The 16233-nt window shown below is 41.0% G+C and overlaps 1 protein-coding gene across 1 annotated transcript in view; it reads left to right on the top strand.

The window, feature by feature from the left end:
• Positions 1 to 4265: 4265 nt before the first annotated feature.
• The window catches only part of eng (endoglin), a 58370-nt gene continuing 46402 nt past the window's right edge, over positions 4266 to 16233 (top strand). Inside the window, exons 1-2 of the mRNA XM_050052797.1 lie at positions 4266 to 4404; positions 5401 to 5596. Coding sequence (XP_049908754.1) covers positions 5539 to 5596 — 58 coding nt within the window. The 5' untranslated portion in view covers positions 4266 to 4404; positions 5401 to 5538. The remainder of the gene's footprint in view (positions 4405 to 5400; positions 5597 to 16233) is intronic.

The following is a 16233-nucleotide window of genomic DNA, read 5'->3' as shown; positions in this document are numbered from 1 at the left end:
GATTGGATGATTCCCTTTGCAGTGTAGACACTCTGGTTCTTTCTCACAGTCTCCTTCAAATTCATTCTTCCCACATTTACCACATGGGGCAAAATCACTCCCACACACAAACAGACTATGCTCAAACTTCCAACAATTGTTACACTGTAGCTGTTTGGGAACATTTTGCCTTTCTGGGTATGACACGTGGTCCAAAAACACTATCGGGCAAGTACTCCAAATCTAAGTGAAGCATAGCAGACTCAGTCTCAAACTTTTCATTAGTTATATTGTCAAACCATTTAATTCTAAAGCTGTTTGTCACCCCTTTAGACTCCTTAAATCTCCTTGCATCCACTCTGCTTCAGACTCCATCAATGACACCTTTTATTGGAGCTTTTGTGCTAAGTGGAAAACCACTAGGTACATATCCATCCCACCCTCCAGAAGTGTGACTCTCAAGACTTTCTCCATCTGACTCTTTAACATGCCCTTGACGACTATAAAGCCAGATTGTTTTATATCAATGAATTTAACTTCTCCCTCTTCCTTCCCAATCCATCTTGCTATAATGTGCTTTTCACACCCCCTTCTTTCAAACCCTGAATCTTCATTCCCACCATGTACGTTTCCTTCTCCCATTCCCTCTGACTATGAATCCACTTATTTTCTTTCTCTTCCCTGAGGTCCCACCAATTCTAAATTCAATGTTCTCGATCCATTACTCTTGTTTCTTCCTCCTTCATTTAGCTCCTGCCACCCAACCCCATGCTGATCATGAAGTCCAACTGTTTGCCTAAAATTCTTTTGTGGTGATGACCAAGCAATGTTAAGTTGCATTAGCGCTACCTGACTTTTGTGTTCCCTGGGTAGCTCTACCCACCTTCAACCTAGGCAGAGCTCTAATCACACAACGTATCCTCATACAACAGTTCACATGATATCTAATCAATTGGTGCCTCACAAATACTGTTGTCACGTTACTTATTTAGATACATTACATAGGTTGGGTCAAGATTCGTAGACTATGTGTAGACAAATAAAGTTATGTGGGCTTGGTTTAGGCAAAGAAACATGGTGTTGACATACCTTAAAATAACTCAAAGTTCACTTGGTTTCACTCGAGACACAAACACCGGTCCAACACATTCTCACTCTGACCTCGCCACATATCGACGTTAGGTCATGGACTTTCAACATCAAGATACAACTTGCAACGTACCCTGGGTGCATTGGTTGTTGACATTCTGGGACACCGTGTCAAGTTCTGCCTGTTACATGCATTGTCTGTTTTCAAGATAGGCTTACATTTTCACAGGAAATTTGCCATTTACATGCAGGTTTTTCTTTTTTCTTCAGCAGCAAATGCACATGGTTACGTTTTGACAACAAAAGCACGTGGTTGGGTGTAGGAAGAAAGAACAGTTTTTGGTTTTAACAATCTTACGGGACACGGACACTGGCCTCCTGGGTGAAAGTCTGTGGTTGTTGGACCCATCCAACAACCACCCCTCCCACTCACCCTTCTTGAACTTCCCCCGCCTTAACTTTTGTTGTTGTCTGTTAAACAATAATGGTGACCGTTTTTCGTCTGTGTCTGACGCCGGATGTCACTGACCAAGTGGTGGTTTTTGACCACTTCAGAGTGAGACAGGGTTGACCGGTCTCCTGGGGGAAAGTCCTATGCTCTGACCAACAGTAATCTATGCACCAACTCAAACTGCCTCATTACATGGACTTATGCTCTTTACACTACTTCCTTCTTCAGTCCCATCAGTGCATTAATTGCTTACTCACAGCCTTTCTGATTACGTGGGTAATGTACGAATAACTGGCCCATGATTACATGGGTTATGTACATGCATTACTTCTTACAGGTATACGTATGAACAGTGCATGAGACAGCATAAATCTGAACGCTTGGAAACACCTGTGTGAGCATGAAGGGTCTATAATAAAAGCCATGTTTATGATTCTAGATTAATTTATTGTTGTATACTCAAATGCGCTGTTCTTAATGTATCATTGTAAAATCCAAGAGGTTTAACACTTTTAAAGAATATAACTGAAACAGGTCTGTGAAATGTAGACCTATTTTTATCTGTGAAAATTCTCTCACAGTGAATACTGTTTGTTTTTGTTTTTCTGTGTTAACTATAGCCCAGCTACAACAGTATTGTAATTTACATGTACGATTCTGGCATTTCCTCACAGGAATCCAACATTTGTGACAACAATGTTAGGATATAACTAATATAGGTGACTGATGTTGTGTTGGAAACAGGTTGATGCCAAATTAAACTGTTGTGACTCACGAATTGTTTCCTCAAAAGTCATGTCCTTTGTGGTAAAACTCTGGTTATTGTGTCCAGCCTTTGTCTAAAAATCCTAATGTTGCACCACTTTGGAAAAAAACAACAGTTTTCCACAGGACAATGTATTTGGGGAAACCAAGATAAATTAATATTACTTACAGCTTACATCATTCTGTGGGTCAGTTTGAGTCGTAATATTGAATGTGTTATATTTGTTTCCTTTTTTTAAAAATTAACCAAGTCCTGAGGATATTGAATACTGTCTATAATGAGAACATGCATTATTATCTGTTTAAAGGAACAGTTTGACATTTTAGGAAATATGCTTTCTTGCCAAGAGGTAGTTAAGAAGAAAAAAAAAAAAGATTTTTTTTTCATGTCTGGAGTGGTATCAATCCTCTCATCTAACTCTCAGCAAGAATGCAAATAAGTATTTTTCCCAGTATGTGTAAGTATGGCTTAAAGGAAAAGTTAATATCAAAATCAAAAAATGTTTTTTTGTAATCTGTCATCTGTGAAAAAATGTTACACAGGAACCTTGCACACTGATTCCAATATGTTTTATTGTTCAATTCAATGCAGAAGTTTGCAATACGTGACAAAATAAAAAGACACATTTCCTTCTTTGCCTCTCTCCACTGGAGTTACCTATCTATCTGTCACCACTTCTTCTCTGTGTCTGGTATTTGGCACTGCAGCTGCATGAAGGGGTGGAGCTACCCTCGCTCTCTGTGTCCACATTCTGAATGTGGTCCTCCTCATCTTCATCATCCACCTGAATATTAACATCTGACCTGCTGATCGTGAGCTATCTGAGTTATGAAATGATTCTCTGTGCCTGGTTCCTCTGTCTTTTTTAAATTAACTTTATTTTTTACAGCATGTGAGATACTATTGTGACAAATAACTGAGATAAAAAATGAATAACCCACTAAACAAAATGTATAAAGAAAGCACAAATACAGGAAAACAAAACCAAAACACTTATACACAACACGGTAACAAATATATCCGAAATAACAATGGTGACTAATTACAAACATTTATATACCATCCAAACCCCTGCCCACCCTAGTCCATACAATTCAATCCATGTCTACTAAGTTTATATTATTTATTATTCACAGCCCCAACAGATAATTAGGAGAAACACAAAACAAAACAAACAAAAGTGCTCCCCCCTATTTGGTTGTTGACTCTTACCAGTATCTATAAATCCAATAGCAATCTATTGGCTAGAGAACGTCTACTGTTACCATGCCTTTTTTTATTTAGCTGAGGTGCAGTGTTCCTCTGTCTTGTCGCGGATGTGTCCCGTCGCCACATTTTTTTTTCTGATTCTTGGTCAAACAGCTCTCTAAAGGCTTCTGACGGATGCGAAAAATGCAGAGAAAATTTTAATGACGGACAAAAGTTTTTGAGTCAGTGGGCAATCATGATTGACACAACGTGAGGTCTTATTTTTACACGTGCTACAATGTTGGACAAAAAAAAAAGGCCTTTACCTCCACTGGTAACACTGGTAACCGGGACATGATTTCTGGAAAGAGACACTGCTGTTGAGTTTTTCAAATGTATTTTTTCGGCGCTTTGAGCACCACAAGCTGAGTGCCATCTAGTTCCATTTATTTGAAGAATAGCAGACATTTCTCTGGCTGATATCTCCAATATTCTGCAGCTCACAGCAAAACAATCTAGACTGATAAAAAGCACTACAGGTAAGGGGGGAAACAGGTGTTTTTGATTTGGAAGTGAACTGTCCCTTTAAATGAACTTAAAATGCACTATAAAGGCTTTTTTTTTTGACAGGCGGCGGTAAATAGTATTTACAAATGCGAAAAAAATTGCTACACTAACTGAGCTGAAATTTCCACATGTTTGAATGGCCTGTGCTGACCAGATAAGACAATGCTTGGACAGGGGCAGCGCTTACAGGGAAAAGGAAAAAAAGCAAAGAGCCGGTGGGAGGGGTACAAAAGTAAGTGTGCGCCGCCCAGGCTGCACACAAAGTTTGGAAAGTCCTGACATCGTTACATCGCTGAATGCGGCCACATCCTCGCCCCTGGATTATAAAGCCTACTTTATTCGAGTCAGCCACCCTACCTAAAAAGTAAGTTTTGTGATTTATAACTTTGTTCTCACTTTGGTATTTCCACTGGGATGTGTGGTCTATTTTATTTCCCTGACAGAGGGCACTAACTCTTTCCTTAACCCTCGACCGGTCCGGCTTATGTGTGTTATGAAACTGAAAACTGCTTAACAGCCTATTAAAACAAGGGGAAATACGTATTTAATGAGTTTCATCTACTATTTTGCCTAATTAATTATATCATTATTAATTTATACGTGTTTCCTAGTGCACGCAAATGCTTGTTTCACCAGTCTAATTCCTATTTTATTCATTTGTAAAGTATATTTTGACAGTGAAACACATTTTTCTTCTGCAGTAAGAAGAGCAGGGAAATACCGTGACTGTTTCCCCTTTGGAAACGCATAAACAGTTTACACAGGCTCTTCCTTTCCCTCTATATGAATCATATAACAAGAGCAGTCTCCTTCTTATCTGATCTCGGCATTGTGATATTATTTAAAGAAAGCGATGCCGTAGTGCTTCCTGAAAACAGTGGGCCAGAAGTTAGTGACCAGCAGATAACCCTTGGGTCCAGACCCTCATTGTGCACCAGGAAGGCGGGCAGAAATATTGTGGGATTGTCTCAGGGGGGGAAAATCCTGTCATCCTAGTGAAGGAATTTAAGACATGTAAGCAACTTTGCCCTCACTGACACTGTTGAATATCTAAATGACCCCACACCCTTTGTGTTGTTGCATGGAACCAGCATTTAATCAGATATCTTAGGGCACTTTTAATGTTAATGTTCAGTCATCAATAGGCTGCTTGTGATCACATGTATTGTTACTTACCATCTGAGAGTTTACAGCATGTGTTCCATGGACAACAGGAAATAGATTTGCTCGTTTTATTGTTGTATGAGTATGAGAGGAGTCACATGCATGAGATAGTCACATCCTTCTCAACCGTCACATTTCCTCATTGATTCCCAGCTCCTATTTTTTTTTTTTTCCTTGACCTTACAACCTTTTAAAGACTGGACTCATCTACGCCTCCGCTGCCACAGTCACTGCTGCTCTGCCACGAGACAAGGACACTTCAACCTCTGCCCGAGTATCTTCACACCCCAGAGATCCAGACTCCACCAGCACCTCAAACTTCAACTTTACAGAGATGGAGGGTCACGTGGCACGGTTTGCCCTTCTTCTGTGCACAGCCGTTGCAGCCTCTGGTGAGTGCACCAGCTTATATTCGGTGTTTTCAGAATTTAGATCTTATGATACTGGGTGTCAGGCTAAAAAAATGCATTTATTGATAAGTGTATAACCTTAGACAGCAGAGCATAGGCCACTGGATTTAGTGGATTTGGAGGCTCATGGGCATTATTCTAAAGTTCAAAGGCAGATATTAATCTTGTTCTGCTCTGTTTTTTTCACATAACTTCATTCTGATTGCTCTGGTGTTTTTTATTCTTGCACGCTAAATCAGGATTTTACAACCGGTCTGTGGAGGGAGGTTATGTGCAACATGGCTGCTGTGAGGTCTTTGGGCTTGAATGATGGGCTATCCTTACATCAACTCACATTATATAGCATATTTTGATAAAGTAGGGAGATAAATGTGATGACACAAAACCTATGTAGCTCCAAATGGTATTCAGACTATCGAACCGCTAGAGCACTCTTGGGAGGGCAATTGTTTGTGAAGGTTTTCAGGTTTTAGCAATAAAGAATATTTTATTTCAAGACAGGCGCAGGCACAAGAAACGAGAGAACACGCGGGGCGCTCATAGATTTTTGTTGTGATCCTCCTCCGTTGGCCCCGTCGAACACTCCCCTCCTCTGGTTGCCTGTGGCTGCCCATATCAAATTCAAACATGTAATCCCTACAAGGTGGCAAAGGGATCTGAAGCCCTCCCTGTGCCCGCAGGCCATAATCCAGCCTCACACTCTTACCAGCGCTCAGCACTGCTGCTTCGGGGTGTTTGGTCTGGCTTCCCTGCAGCAATCTGGCATTTGGGGTGGCAGCATGGCCACATGGCTTTCAATTAATAACAGACTGCTAATTCATTTATTATTTTGGATTATTATTCCCTTTTTGGGCACATATGTTCCACATTGAGTGACCTTATAGGTTTAGACAAACTGCACCACTAGAGAGTACAAAATGTGGACTTTTTTATAAGTACTAATAAAAGAACAATTTAAACTCTTTGTTATAAGCAGCTTTTTAATAACTGAGCATATAAAACACAGTTTGCGGACTCTAAATGCCAGAAAATAAAACATAACGCACCCTGCTGTTATGTAATGTAGTTTTTAAACATGAACTGTCAGCAAAATAAGGTTGTCTGCATCCATTTTTCGATGATGCACTTGAAGGTGAAACAAAAACTTCAGAGCCAAGTAACCTTTTTTCACACTCCGTCTATGCCTATAAACACACCAGCAAAAAATAAACTGGCATTTCCAACTTGCTTTTTAAATAAGGCAAATTGGCCCTGGCAAGCATACATCACTTTTAAGATTACGTGCCAGAAAAACAAGCCTGTTTGCTGAATCTGCCGCCGGCGCTGACCTACTGTATGACAAATCACAATATTGCCACAAGTGCTAAACACCGTCTCAGCAGGGGTGCTGGTGGCGGCGATACAGAGGTATTTTTTGGCCAACTGGCAGACCTGCAGAGAGTTGACCTCATGTAGCTTCCACCGCAGGGGATCAGTCACACTGTCTGCTGGTGGAGTCTGCGAGGAGCTGTTTAGCTCAGCTTTAATTGCCTCTGTGACACACAGTCCTGGATTCACTATCATTTTATTTCTTTCTTGAAAGAGGTTCCAAGGATTTTCTTTCGCTCTTCCTCTTATTTTTTTTCCAGCTACAGCAGCTTTAGGAGATGTCCCAGAGGGAGCTGTGACACTGTTCTCACATGGCGGGGAACTCTGACCCTGTGTACTGAATGTTGAGGCGTTAATCAAAACATTGGTGTGACGTGTATGACTCCTTCTATCTCAGGCATTGTTTATTCGTTATTATAAAGTCCTGTATTGTCATATTAATTTGCCATTTTCTCTGACATTGTCTCCTGGGCTTAGTACTGTGTTGTTGTCGAACAACTGAAGCACAAACATCAGTTGTGACACACTGAGGCCAAAAGTGCACTCCATACGAAATCAAATTTGCACATTCCCACACTGAGTAAGGTGCTGCAAAATAAAACAGCACCTATATATTCACTGGGATTCGAGGTCTGTTTGTTTAATAGCATCCTCGCCAGCTGCAAGTCACTGCGGGAGCAGACACGATGTGAAAGTTCCTCAAAAGAAGAAGTAAACACAGAAAAAGTAAAAGTAAATCACAAATAGCCTGCAGCCTGCAACAAATCCCATGACACTCTCGGCCAGTTTCAGGCGATGGTATATCGTGTCTTACTTGAGCTCAGTTTTGCTTTGGCTTTATTTAAACTTTTTATATGTTTAACCCTCAGTCAGCTCCTTGATATCACTTCTTGGCCATATATACAGTATATGTACAGATATCCTCGATAAATAATATATATGATAGAAACATAACCTTGCCAAATGACCCAGAAAAGCCAGCAATGTCTAAATCTGAGTTAGAGACTCATACTTATTTATCCTCTGAAAACTGAAAACTTAATTCTTCCTCAGAGCACCCCCCTGGCCTGTTTTCTGTTGTCATGCATTTATTGATTTTTGGACAGAAGCAGTACAATGACTGGAAATTTAATGGGTGAACTGGTGTTGTGCAGTTTCAACACTATCACATTACTTATCAATAGTTCGTCAGTGATGTAATACTTACATGGCGGAAGATAGAATCACAATGTTTGTCTACAGTAACTTTCAGGTAGAAAACCCTTGTGTCACACACTTAAAATGGAATAGAGCTGAGAAAACGCTGCCTGAATTGGGCAGTTTTTAGCCACCTAAAAAAGGGCTACTAAAAAATGCAATTTCAGTTTAAATGTTCATGATATTTGGAATATTTTCACTGCTTTACCTTTTTTTTTTTTTCCGGTGGGCCGCTTTAGGTCGCTAAAATAGGCTACATTTTGCTGCAGTCCACAGCTATACACTGCAACTTCCTAGCTGGTACATTTTGTCTATAAAAGACACTAGCAAAGCAACACAGTACAAAGAATAAGCACAGCAGAAATGTCAAATAGGACGGACCACCCTGTTTTAAGTATAGATCTTTAAATTAAAGCGAGATATCGCATCAGACCACCACCTGCTAACGGCCAGGCTGAAACTCAAACTAAAGAAGAACAGCACGGAACACACAGGAAAGAGGAATAAATCCAATCTAAGTCTACTAAGGGAAGAATGAATATAAGAAGACTACAGCGTGAAACTCTCCAACAGATTTGAAGTTCTGCAAGATCTACTAGAATGAGAGAACAGCATTGACAAGCAGTGGCAACCTATTAAAGACACTATAACACCAACGTGACAGGAAGTTGTTGGCTACAAGAAATACGAACACAAGGAGTGGATATCCGCCGAAACCCTACAAAAGGTCGAAGTAAGGAAAAAAAAGAAAGTTGCAGTAACAAACAGCCACACCAGAACATCCAAAGCAAAGGCACAAAAAGAATACAACAATGCCCACAGAATGCTGAGACAGTGTTGTTGTTCTAATACCAACCGACAGAAATACTCGTGCTCTGGCAGTCTTAGATGAACTATCTTCCAGATAATCCGACCAATTATGCAAAATATAAAGATTGCACTTGATGGAAATTGCTGGATGGCTCACAGCCTTCTACAGCAATATCAGAGTAAAAAACTGTGGTTATGCAATTTAAGGCCACCTCTAAAGTTCTAACACTCATTTTCTGTCTGCCTATTTAAAACCACAGGCAAAAGAACCCAGACACAGCTCTTAATTTTACCCTGGAATTTGACACGAGATCCTTGTTTTCATCAGCTCTGGATTTTTTTGTTTTGTTTTTTATATAAAGTCACCCACTGCCTTTCTGTCAGTCCCTGAAAAGATCATCCTCTCTTTCACCTTACACCTTGATTATTAAAATTCCCTACGTGCTCGGATCAGTCAGGCCTCTCTTTTCTCGTCTACGGCTCATCCATAATCTTCTGTCAGGCTCCAATAAAACAGACAACATCACACCGGTCTTAGTTTCACTACGCCGCCTCCCTGTGAGGTTAATTGTGTTTAAAATTTCGCTGTTTGTTTTGAAGGCCTTACATGGTCCAGCCTACGGGTTTATCTTGGAGCGCAGTTGTTTAAATCCCCTTAGTATTTAGCAGGGGTATTTGTTTGTGCCAAGATCATACAGGCGCTGATGCCTTCGCAATAGCGGAATTAATTCGCCCTCTCTAGTTGGCCAGCTGAGTTCTTCCTTTTGTATAAAACATGAAAGGCATTTAATGTATTTAATTTTGCACCTTTCCTCATGGCTGTGATAACATCTTCCACAGACAGGCTAATATAAGCTACATAATTTAGTCTTAAATACATTTTTTCATATCTTTTAAAGAGTAGCTGCAATCAGTTAGTTTTCCTCATCCATAAAGCTGGGTACAGATGGAAAGGAATAGTCAAAGTCAGACTTTTAGTTTGTTTTATGGCTCAAACTCCAAAAAACTCCCATCATGCAACCCAACAGTGTCTTTTATCAGACCTCTGCCCATGTTTTACAAGCCCCACACCATCAGTTTGTAACACAGGCTTTCTGTCATAAATTTGCTGTCTCCAAATCAGGGTGAGGCCATATATCCATATTAGATCAATGTCGTGATATGAGACTAGCTATGGTTTTAGCCTTTGGATATTGTACGTGTCGTCTTTTCCTGATTTTAAAGGTATTACGGTAAAGTCATGTAATTTTCTGAAGTTACCAGACTGTACCAGCTGTTCTATTATTTTCCTTTACACACGTAGTATACCCACGTATCTCCACCAATAGTCAGCCCTACAATGTTGTCGCGATATCGATATCAAGTGGGGGGGGGGGAATAAATCGATACAGAAAAGTAGTAGATATTTTTGTGCAGCAATATCGTATCTTAGTATCGATTTTATTAAAATTATATAAATTCTTAATATTACAAATACAAATTAAACTTGAGGTAGCCTACTAGAATAATATGATCAATTGCTTTGTCAGTCCACTAGATACATGCTGTGAACGTTTTCCTTTGGGAACATAATTTACAGTTGAAAAAGGTAATAAATCCCAATAAATCGCAATATATTTAATCATAATACTCAGCATATGGCAACATATTTAAAATCGCAATAATATTGTACCGTGACTTAAGTATCGTGATCATATCGTATCGTATCGTGGATCCCCTGGTGATTCCTACTCTTAATATCAAAGTGTTGCAAGAAATATACTGATTCATATTGCCCTGCACTACTCCAAATCCAACCCAGATGATGTCATCAGGGTTATTTCTAGAGACACAGATGACATTTTCATATACAGTTGTTTCCACAGGCCTATTATTAGTACTCCCCATGGTGAGTAAACTGATCCTCGTGTGTAAAGTGGGTTTATGTCCCTTTAATGGTTTTTAAATGCTATAATTTTAGCATACAGGTGTTTTTCCTAGCTTGCATTGCGAGGATGATTGGCCTTTAAAAGACATAAAGAAATTGAAGTTCTCCGCTTTTGTCTGCCTAACTGCTTATTACATGGGAGTTGGTTGTATAGGACCCCCTCAGGAGAAGATTTGAAATGTTGTATTTTCATACCACTTTAGTATTGCAAGCACAAAAATGGCTGCCACTTAAGCCGGCTGTAGCAGTCGGGCACACGCAATTATCTATGCGTCTGACTCAAGTCTTTGTATTTAGCGATTTTTATCCACTGCGTTCGCAGCGTTTCCTGGCAGGGAAGTAGTGTTGAATATGCCCCTTTTCGCAACAACTTTCCCAGTGGGAGCCAGGCATCATGATGTCGACTGCCAGACCCCCTGCTGCCTCCCTGCCTACCCCAGAGTCTCCCTCCACGGGCTGAAGGAAAAGCACAAAAGTGATTAGCAAGCCGCTGGAGGGGAGGAGGGACCGCTGTCTGAGAAATGGATCACAAAGAAGGAAAAGAGAGCAAGACAGACAGACACAGACAGACAGACCGACAAACCGAGATAACAGAATTCATAAAGACTGATTCATGGAGACAGTAAGGGAGTGGGGGGTCAAATTTATGTGACTGTCAAAAAGCAGATAAGTAGTTCAGAGGGAAGATGTGGGGAAAGAGAAGTAAATAGGGGATTAAAAAAACACAGATAGGAAAAAGGACAAGACAGAGATAAAGGCTGGGAGATATGGAGACTCAGTTAAATGATAAGTGAGAAAAATGAGTAATTAGACAAACGATAAAGGAAAATACCTAAAGGAATAAAACAACAGCAATGGGGTGTCGGGGATTTAAAAAAGAACATGAAAACAAGAAACGTTAAGAGATGACAAAGGTTTCTCGGAAGGCGTGCTGTAGTAGAAAAAGCCACAGGCAAAAAAAAAAAAGGAAAAAAAAGTCATGTTAAAAATGGCGTTGAGAGTCAAAACAGTCCACTTCCCCTGTTTTACTGTAGTGAGCCAGCTCTGCCTGCAGTCAGACTGGGTGGCAGGGAGACGCGACCACTTGTCGCTGCCTCAGACCGATTTCAATCTCCTTCAATGTTATGCCCCTCCCAAATAACAATCCATTTCTGACTGCCTTGCTTTTCCTCTGTTTGAAAACAGAATGCAGTGTGAGAGAGCCTCGCTAACGCCATGTTCCTCTCCCCTGCTCTTTCCCACATGATTTTCACCAGCTAACACCTGACTGTTTATCAATGTGCTTCTTGCATGCAGTGTGGCATATAAATAATCATATCTCCTAAAGGAAAAAAATACAACTGAATGGCATGTCTGTTTTCAGTTTTGAGTTACGATATATTCTGCATGATACATGATGCTAAGGGGCTATTTGTTCCAGTGTTTGTCAGTCTCTTTCTGATATAAATTTTGGAAATAAATCCGGGAATTATCAGCATTTGTTTTGAGTAATAAAAACCAGGTTAACTCAGATAAAAGTGATTAATCCTACAATCTCAAGTTTCAGTATTATTACGTTTTATTACTCTGAAGGCTAATCTGCAGCACACTCAGCAGCTCCTTTCTGTTATCTCCCCATTTTTCTTTTCGCTTTCTATTACCACAAACATATTTTAGGCTGTCCTTGCCATGAGAGGACGCTGGTCTCTGTAAATTGTATTAAACAGTGTCCTCATGCGGAAAACAGAAAAAAAATAATTTGGGGGGGAAAAGTCTGAAAAAGTCTGAAAAAGATAACCCTTTCATACTGTGTATATATATAGTGTCTGGTCTTTACATAACTGGCTCTCTGGTATTCTAAATGGCGCTCCTGCATTGCTTTAATAGTCTGATTCTGAGTAATGTAAGTACAGAAAGAGTTTAGTATGTATGAGGAGGTTAGGAATCTATAATGCTCATCATTATAGATCATTATGGCTTTTTGCTGTATCTTGTCTGAATTTCTCCCGAACATCATCACTGTGTGACTACAAGGTCTCGCGCCCTGCGGCCCAATACTTTTCATTATGCAGTCGCATGAGCACTGAATGGCTCATTAGTAGTGGGCGAGATAAACGCCTCGTCAGCATGGCGACCACTTATGCTCGTATCAACATAGCCGCTGTCTGCGCAGATAAGGCATGGCATTATGTACTCTTATCTCGGGGTCTGTCTACCCATGGTCGACCCTGGGGTCTGCACAAACACAGGAAATGTACCTGGGCAGAATCTGCAGGGGAAAACTCTCAGTGGTCAGCTGAGCTCACCTATGACTCGAAGTCAAAGGTGCTTAAAGCAGGGAGGGCTTCCGATCTTCTGGCAAAACAAGAACGTATTTTATATCCTATGTCTTCATTGCACTGAAACTTCATTCACCACTGACTTTAATTAATGAGGGTATTATTATGCCGGGCAGAATCGGCCCCTTAATCTGTCCCTGGCAGAATAGCTACGGACAAAATGTTCTCAGCTAAAATGTCAGCACAAATGCTTCATGTCATGTTTTTGCACCAACGAAGAGCCTTTGAACTTCTCTCTTGGCCTAAAGGAAATCCCAACAAACCCCTTAAATAGCTTTTTACAGCATGCTAATGCAATGTTGTTGTCAGTACTTGGCATTTTTCCTTAGGAGAACATACTATTTTCCTGCATAGACATACTCTGATTTCTAAAGTGGTCAGTGTTGTGCAGTTTGAGTGTTGTATAATGGCAGAACCTCTTGATTCAAGCACTGGGTGGGTAGTTTTCCTGTTGATTCAGGTGCCACACCGGTCAATCTGTATTTAGAGAGCTGAAATCTCTCTCTGATGTGTGTGTGTGTGCAGTGTGTGCGCATGTTTGATGTGGTGAAAGAATCCTCACTGGGTTTGGACACTGTGTTTTTCCATTTGCTGGTACTTTTTGTGATATGTTAGAAAGCAGACTATGTGACTCAAAGAAAAAAAGCCTTGAGACATCTGGCAGGTTATTTTAATCTGCTCACACACTGTAACTACAACAAATCCAACACTCAAACTCGGGATACTTAATTTTTTCACTGACGCTGGAGGGAATAAAGTTGTACTTGTCAAACACTTCTCCCCAGTCCAGACACCTCCATTAGTTAAATACTGAAAATGAAATCATAAACTTGAAGCCATCTCCGATCTCTCTGTGAGATAATTCAAAACCCTTTATGTTCTTAGAGGCTCAGTAGGTTTTTTGTGGGCATATATATTTAAAGATATTTTTCCCCCTGAAAGTGTACAATCTGTATTTCTTAACTGATCGTAACAGAAAAAAGGCTGCTTATACTGGTGTCAACAGCATCAGGAATCATGGTTGTTGTCTTGTTTGAGTATATTAAAAGAGCCGTCAATCAATTTAGCGGCAGCCTCTCTGATCCTCCGCATTGCACTTTAGAGGTTTGTCATTCTTTCTCTTTCGTGTGCACTTGGCTCGCGGATTGTACTTTTGACTTCACTCACTTTAAATATGTCTAATAAATCACAGGGCCCTCATTGCTATGCCACCCTCGTATCGGAAAGCATTAATATTTACTGGCAAAAATCAGTCAAGAAAAACGAGCTAATCTCTGTTGGTTCTCCACGAAGCATATGTTGTGCAAAGCTACATCAATCTTGAATGATTGGGAGCAACCACTGTGCAATGAATCTCTAAAGCTTCAATCTGCTTTGGTTGCACGCAGTTAGCATGAAACTTGCTAAATTAGTCTGTCTATCCACCAATTAACACTCAGATGATTAATTGTGTTTTGCCAGTGCTCTTTCGGTGTATTCAGGGGGAAAAACTAACCTTAAATGTGAATGGAAAAGATGTACTATATCCAGCAACTAATGGTGTCTGGGATATAATAGATCACCTGAGAGTGTATGTGAGCATTAACAGAAAATTGATGGCATATATTTTCCATGTCTGAAGCTGCTGCTTGCTCGTAAAAAACACATGTACGATCACATTCATGTGCAGAGAATATAGAATGCCTAATTACTAGCAGCAGACAGGGCACAGAGTGAGTGAGTGAACAACGGAGAAAGTGAGCCATAGACCCTCCATAAGCCACCGTTGGACTTGTTGTTCCGCTGGCTTCCGACAACGATGAGACGACGGACGAATGGCTCCCAGAGGTGTAAACAGAGCTAGTGTGAAGACAGGCTGTCTCCAGACCCGCTATCACATCCTCAGTTCCTCTCCAGCAAACACTGGACGCAGGACTTGGCACACACGAAAAGTCTTAAGCCATTAAACTGACAAGACTAATCAGCAAATTTTTTGGAACAGAATTTCGGGATTTAGGAGAGGGAGGTGAGATGGTCAGGAAGCTTGTGTGCTGTATGGTGTGTGTAATGTGTAGTATGCAGGGGTGAGAGGCCAGGGGACAGTGCAGGCCCCTGCAGAGCACTGATAAGGGCTTGTTTACCTTCCTGTGGATGGTCAGGCCTCAATCTGCAGTCGCGGAAACGCTGGGACAATAGGTGTGTGTGTATATGTGTGTGTGTATGTGGAGTCGAGAGAGAGACTTGAGCCAGCCTTGAAGCTCCCCTTTCCCTCTCCGGCTAACTCTGATAGGACCGCTGACCCCTCCCTCCCCCTTCCCCATCATGACTCCGTCGCCCGACCCTGGACACAAACAGTTTACTCTGCCCCAGGGGACCAAGGGAGACAGTTGGTCTTGACGTTGTCTGCTGTCAGAGTTTCCCCTCCTGTCGCCCCCCCCTTCTTTCTTTCTTTTCTTCAAATGCAACCATGCACTGTAGCTCCAAGTACTGCAAGTTTTCCTTGTGCATCTAAACTCCAGGCAAGTAGCTGATGCTCTTTTCCACAGTGACTTATGAGGGGAGGCATGAAAGACAGGGCATGAAATCAAGTCTGCCGGCTCGCTCGCCTGAGGTGAGTGAAAAGGCAGCTTGTTATTGGGCCGCAGGTACTCAATCCCTTGAATCTAAATCAACATTTAGTTAAGGTGTGATAGAAATTTAAAATTCAAGGCCTCGCCGCCGCCTGTCAGTACTCTGCAATGCCTGCACAGCGCTGATGCTCAAAGTTGATGCAACAGTGATACAGACAGGTCTTTAATTTGCTGGCAGAAATAGCGAGCTGACAGAAAGAGCACTGGCAGCAGCACTAACCACAAACCTCGTCCACCATGTCCACCAAATTCACCATTTTCACACGCTGTGTTCAGAAAACCCTGAAAATCACAGAAAATCACAGCAGTTCAAAATCTGTCTGAATCTTTCAAATCAAATTTCTTAGTATTTAGATTTTCAAGAAGCATTAACAGCATCTCTGCGTATGA

This window comes from Epinephelus moara, chromosome 9, assembly GCF_006386435.1.
Source record: "Epinephelus moara isolate mb chromosome 9, YSFRI_EMoa_1.0, whole genome shotgun sequence".
Classification (NCBI taxonomy): Eukaryota; Metazoa; Chordata; class Actinopteri; order Perciformes; family Serranidae; genus Epinephelus; species Epinephelus moara.
Note: the sequence above shows the minus strand (reverse complement) of the source record. Positions and strands in the feature narration are given on the sequence as shown.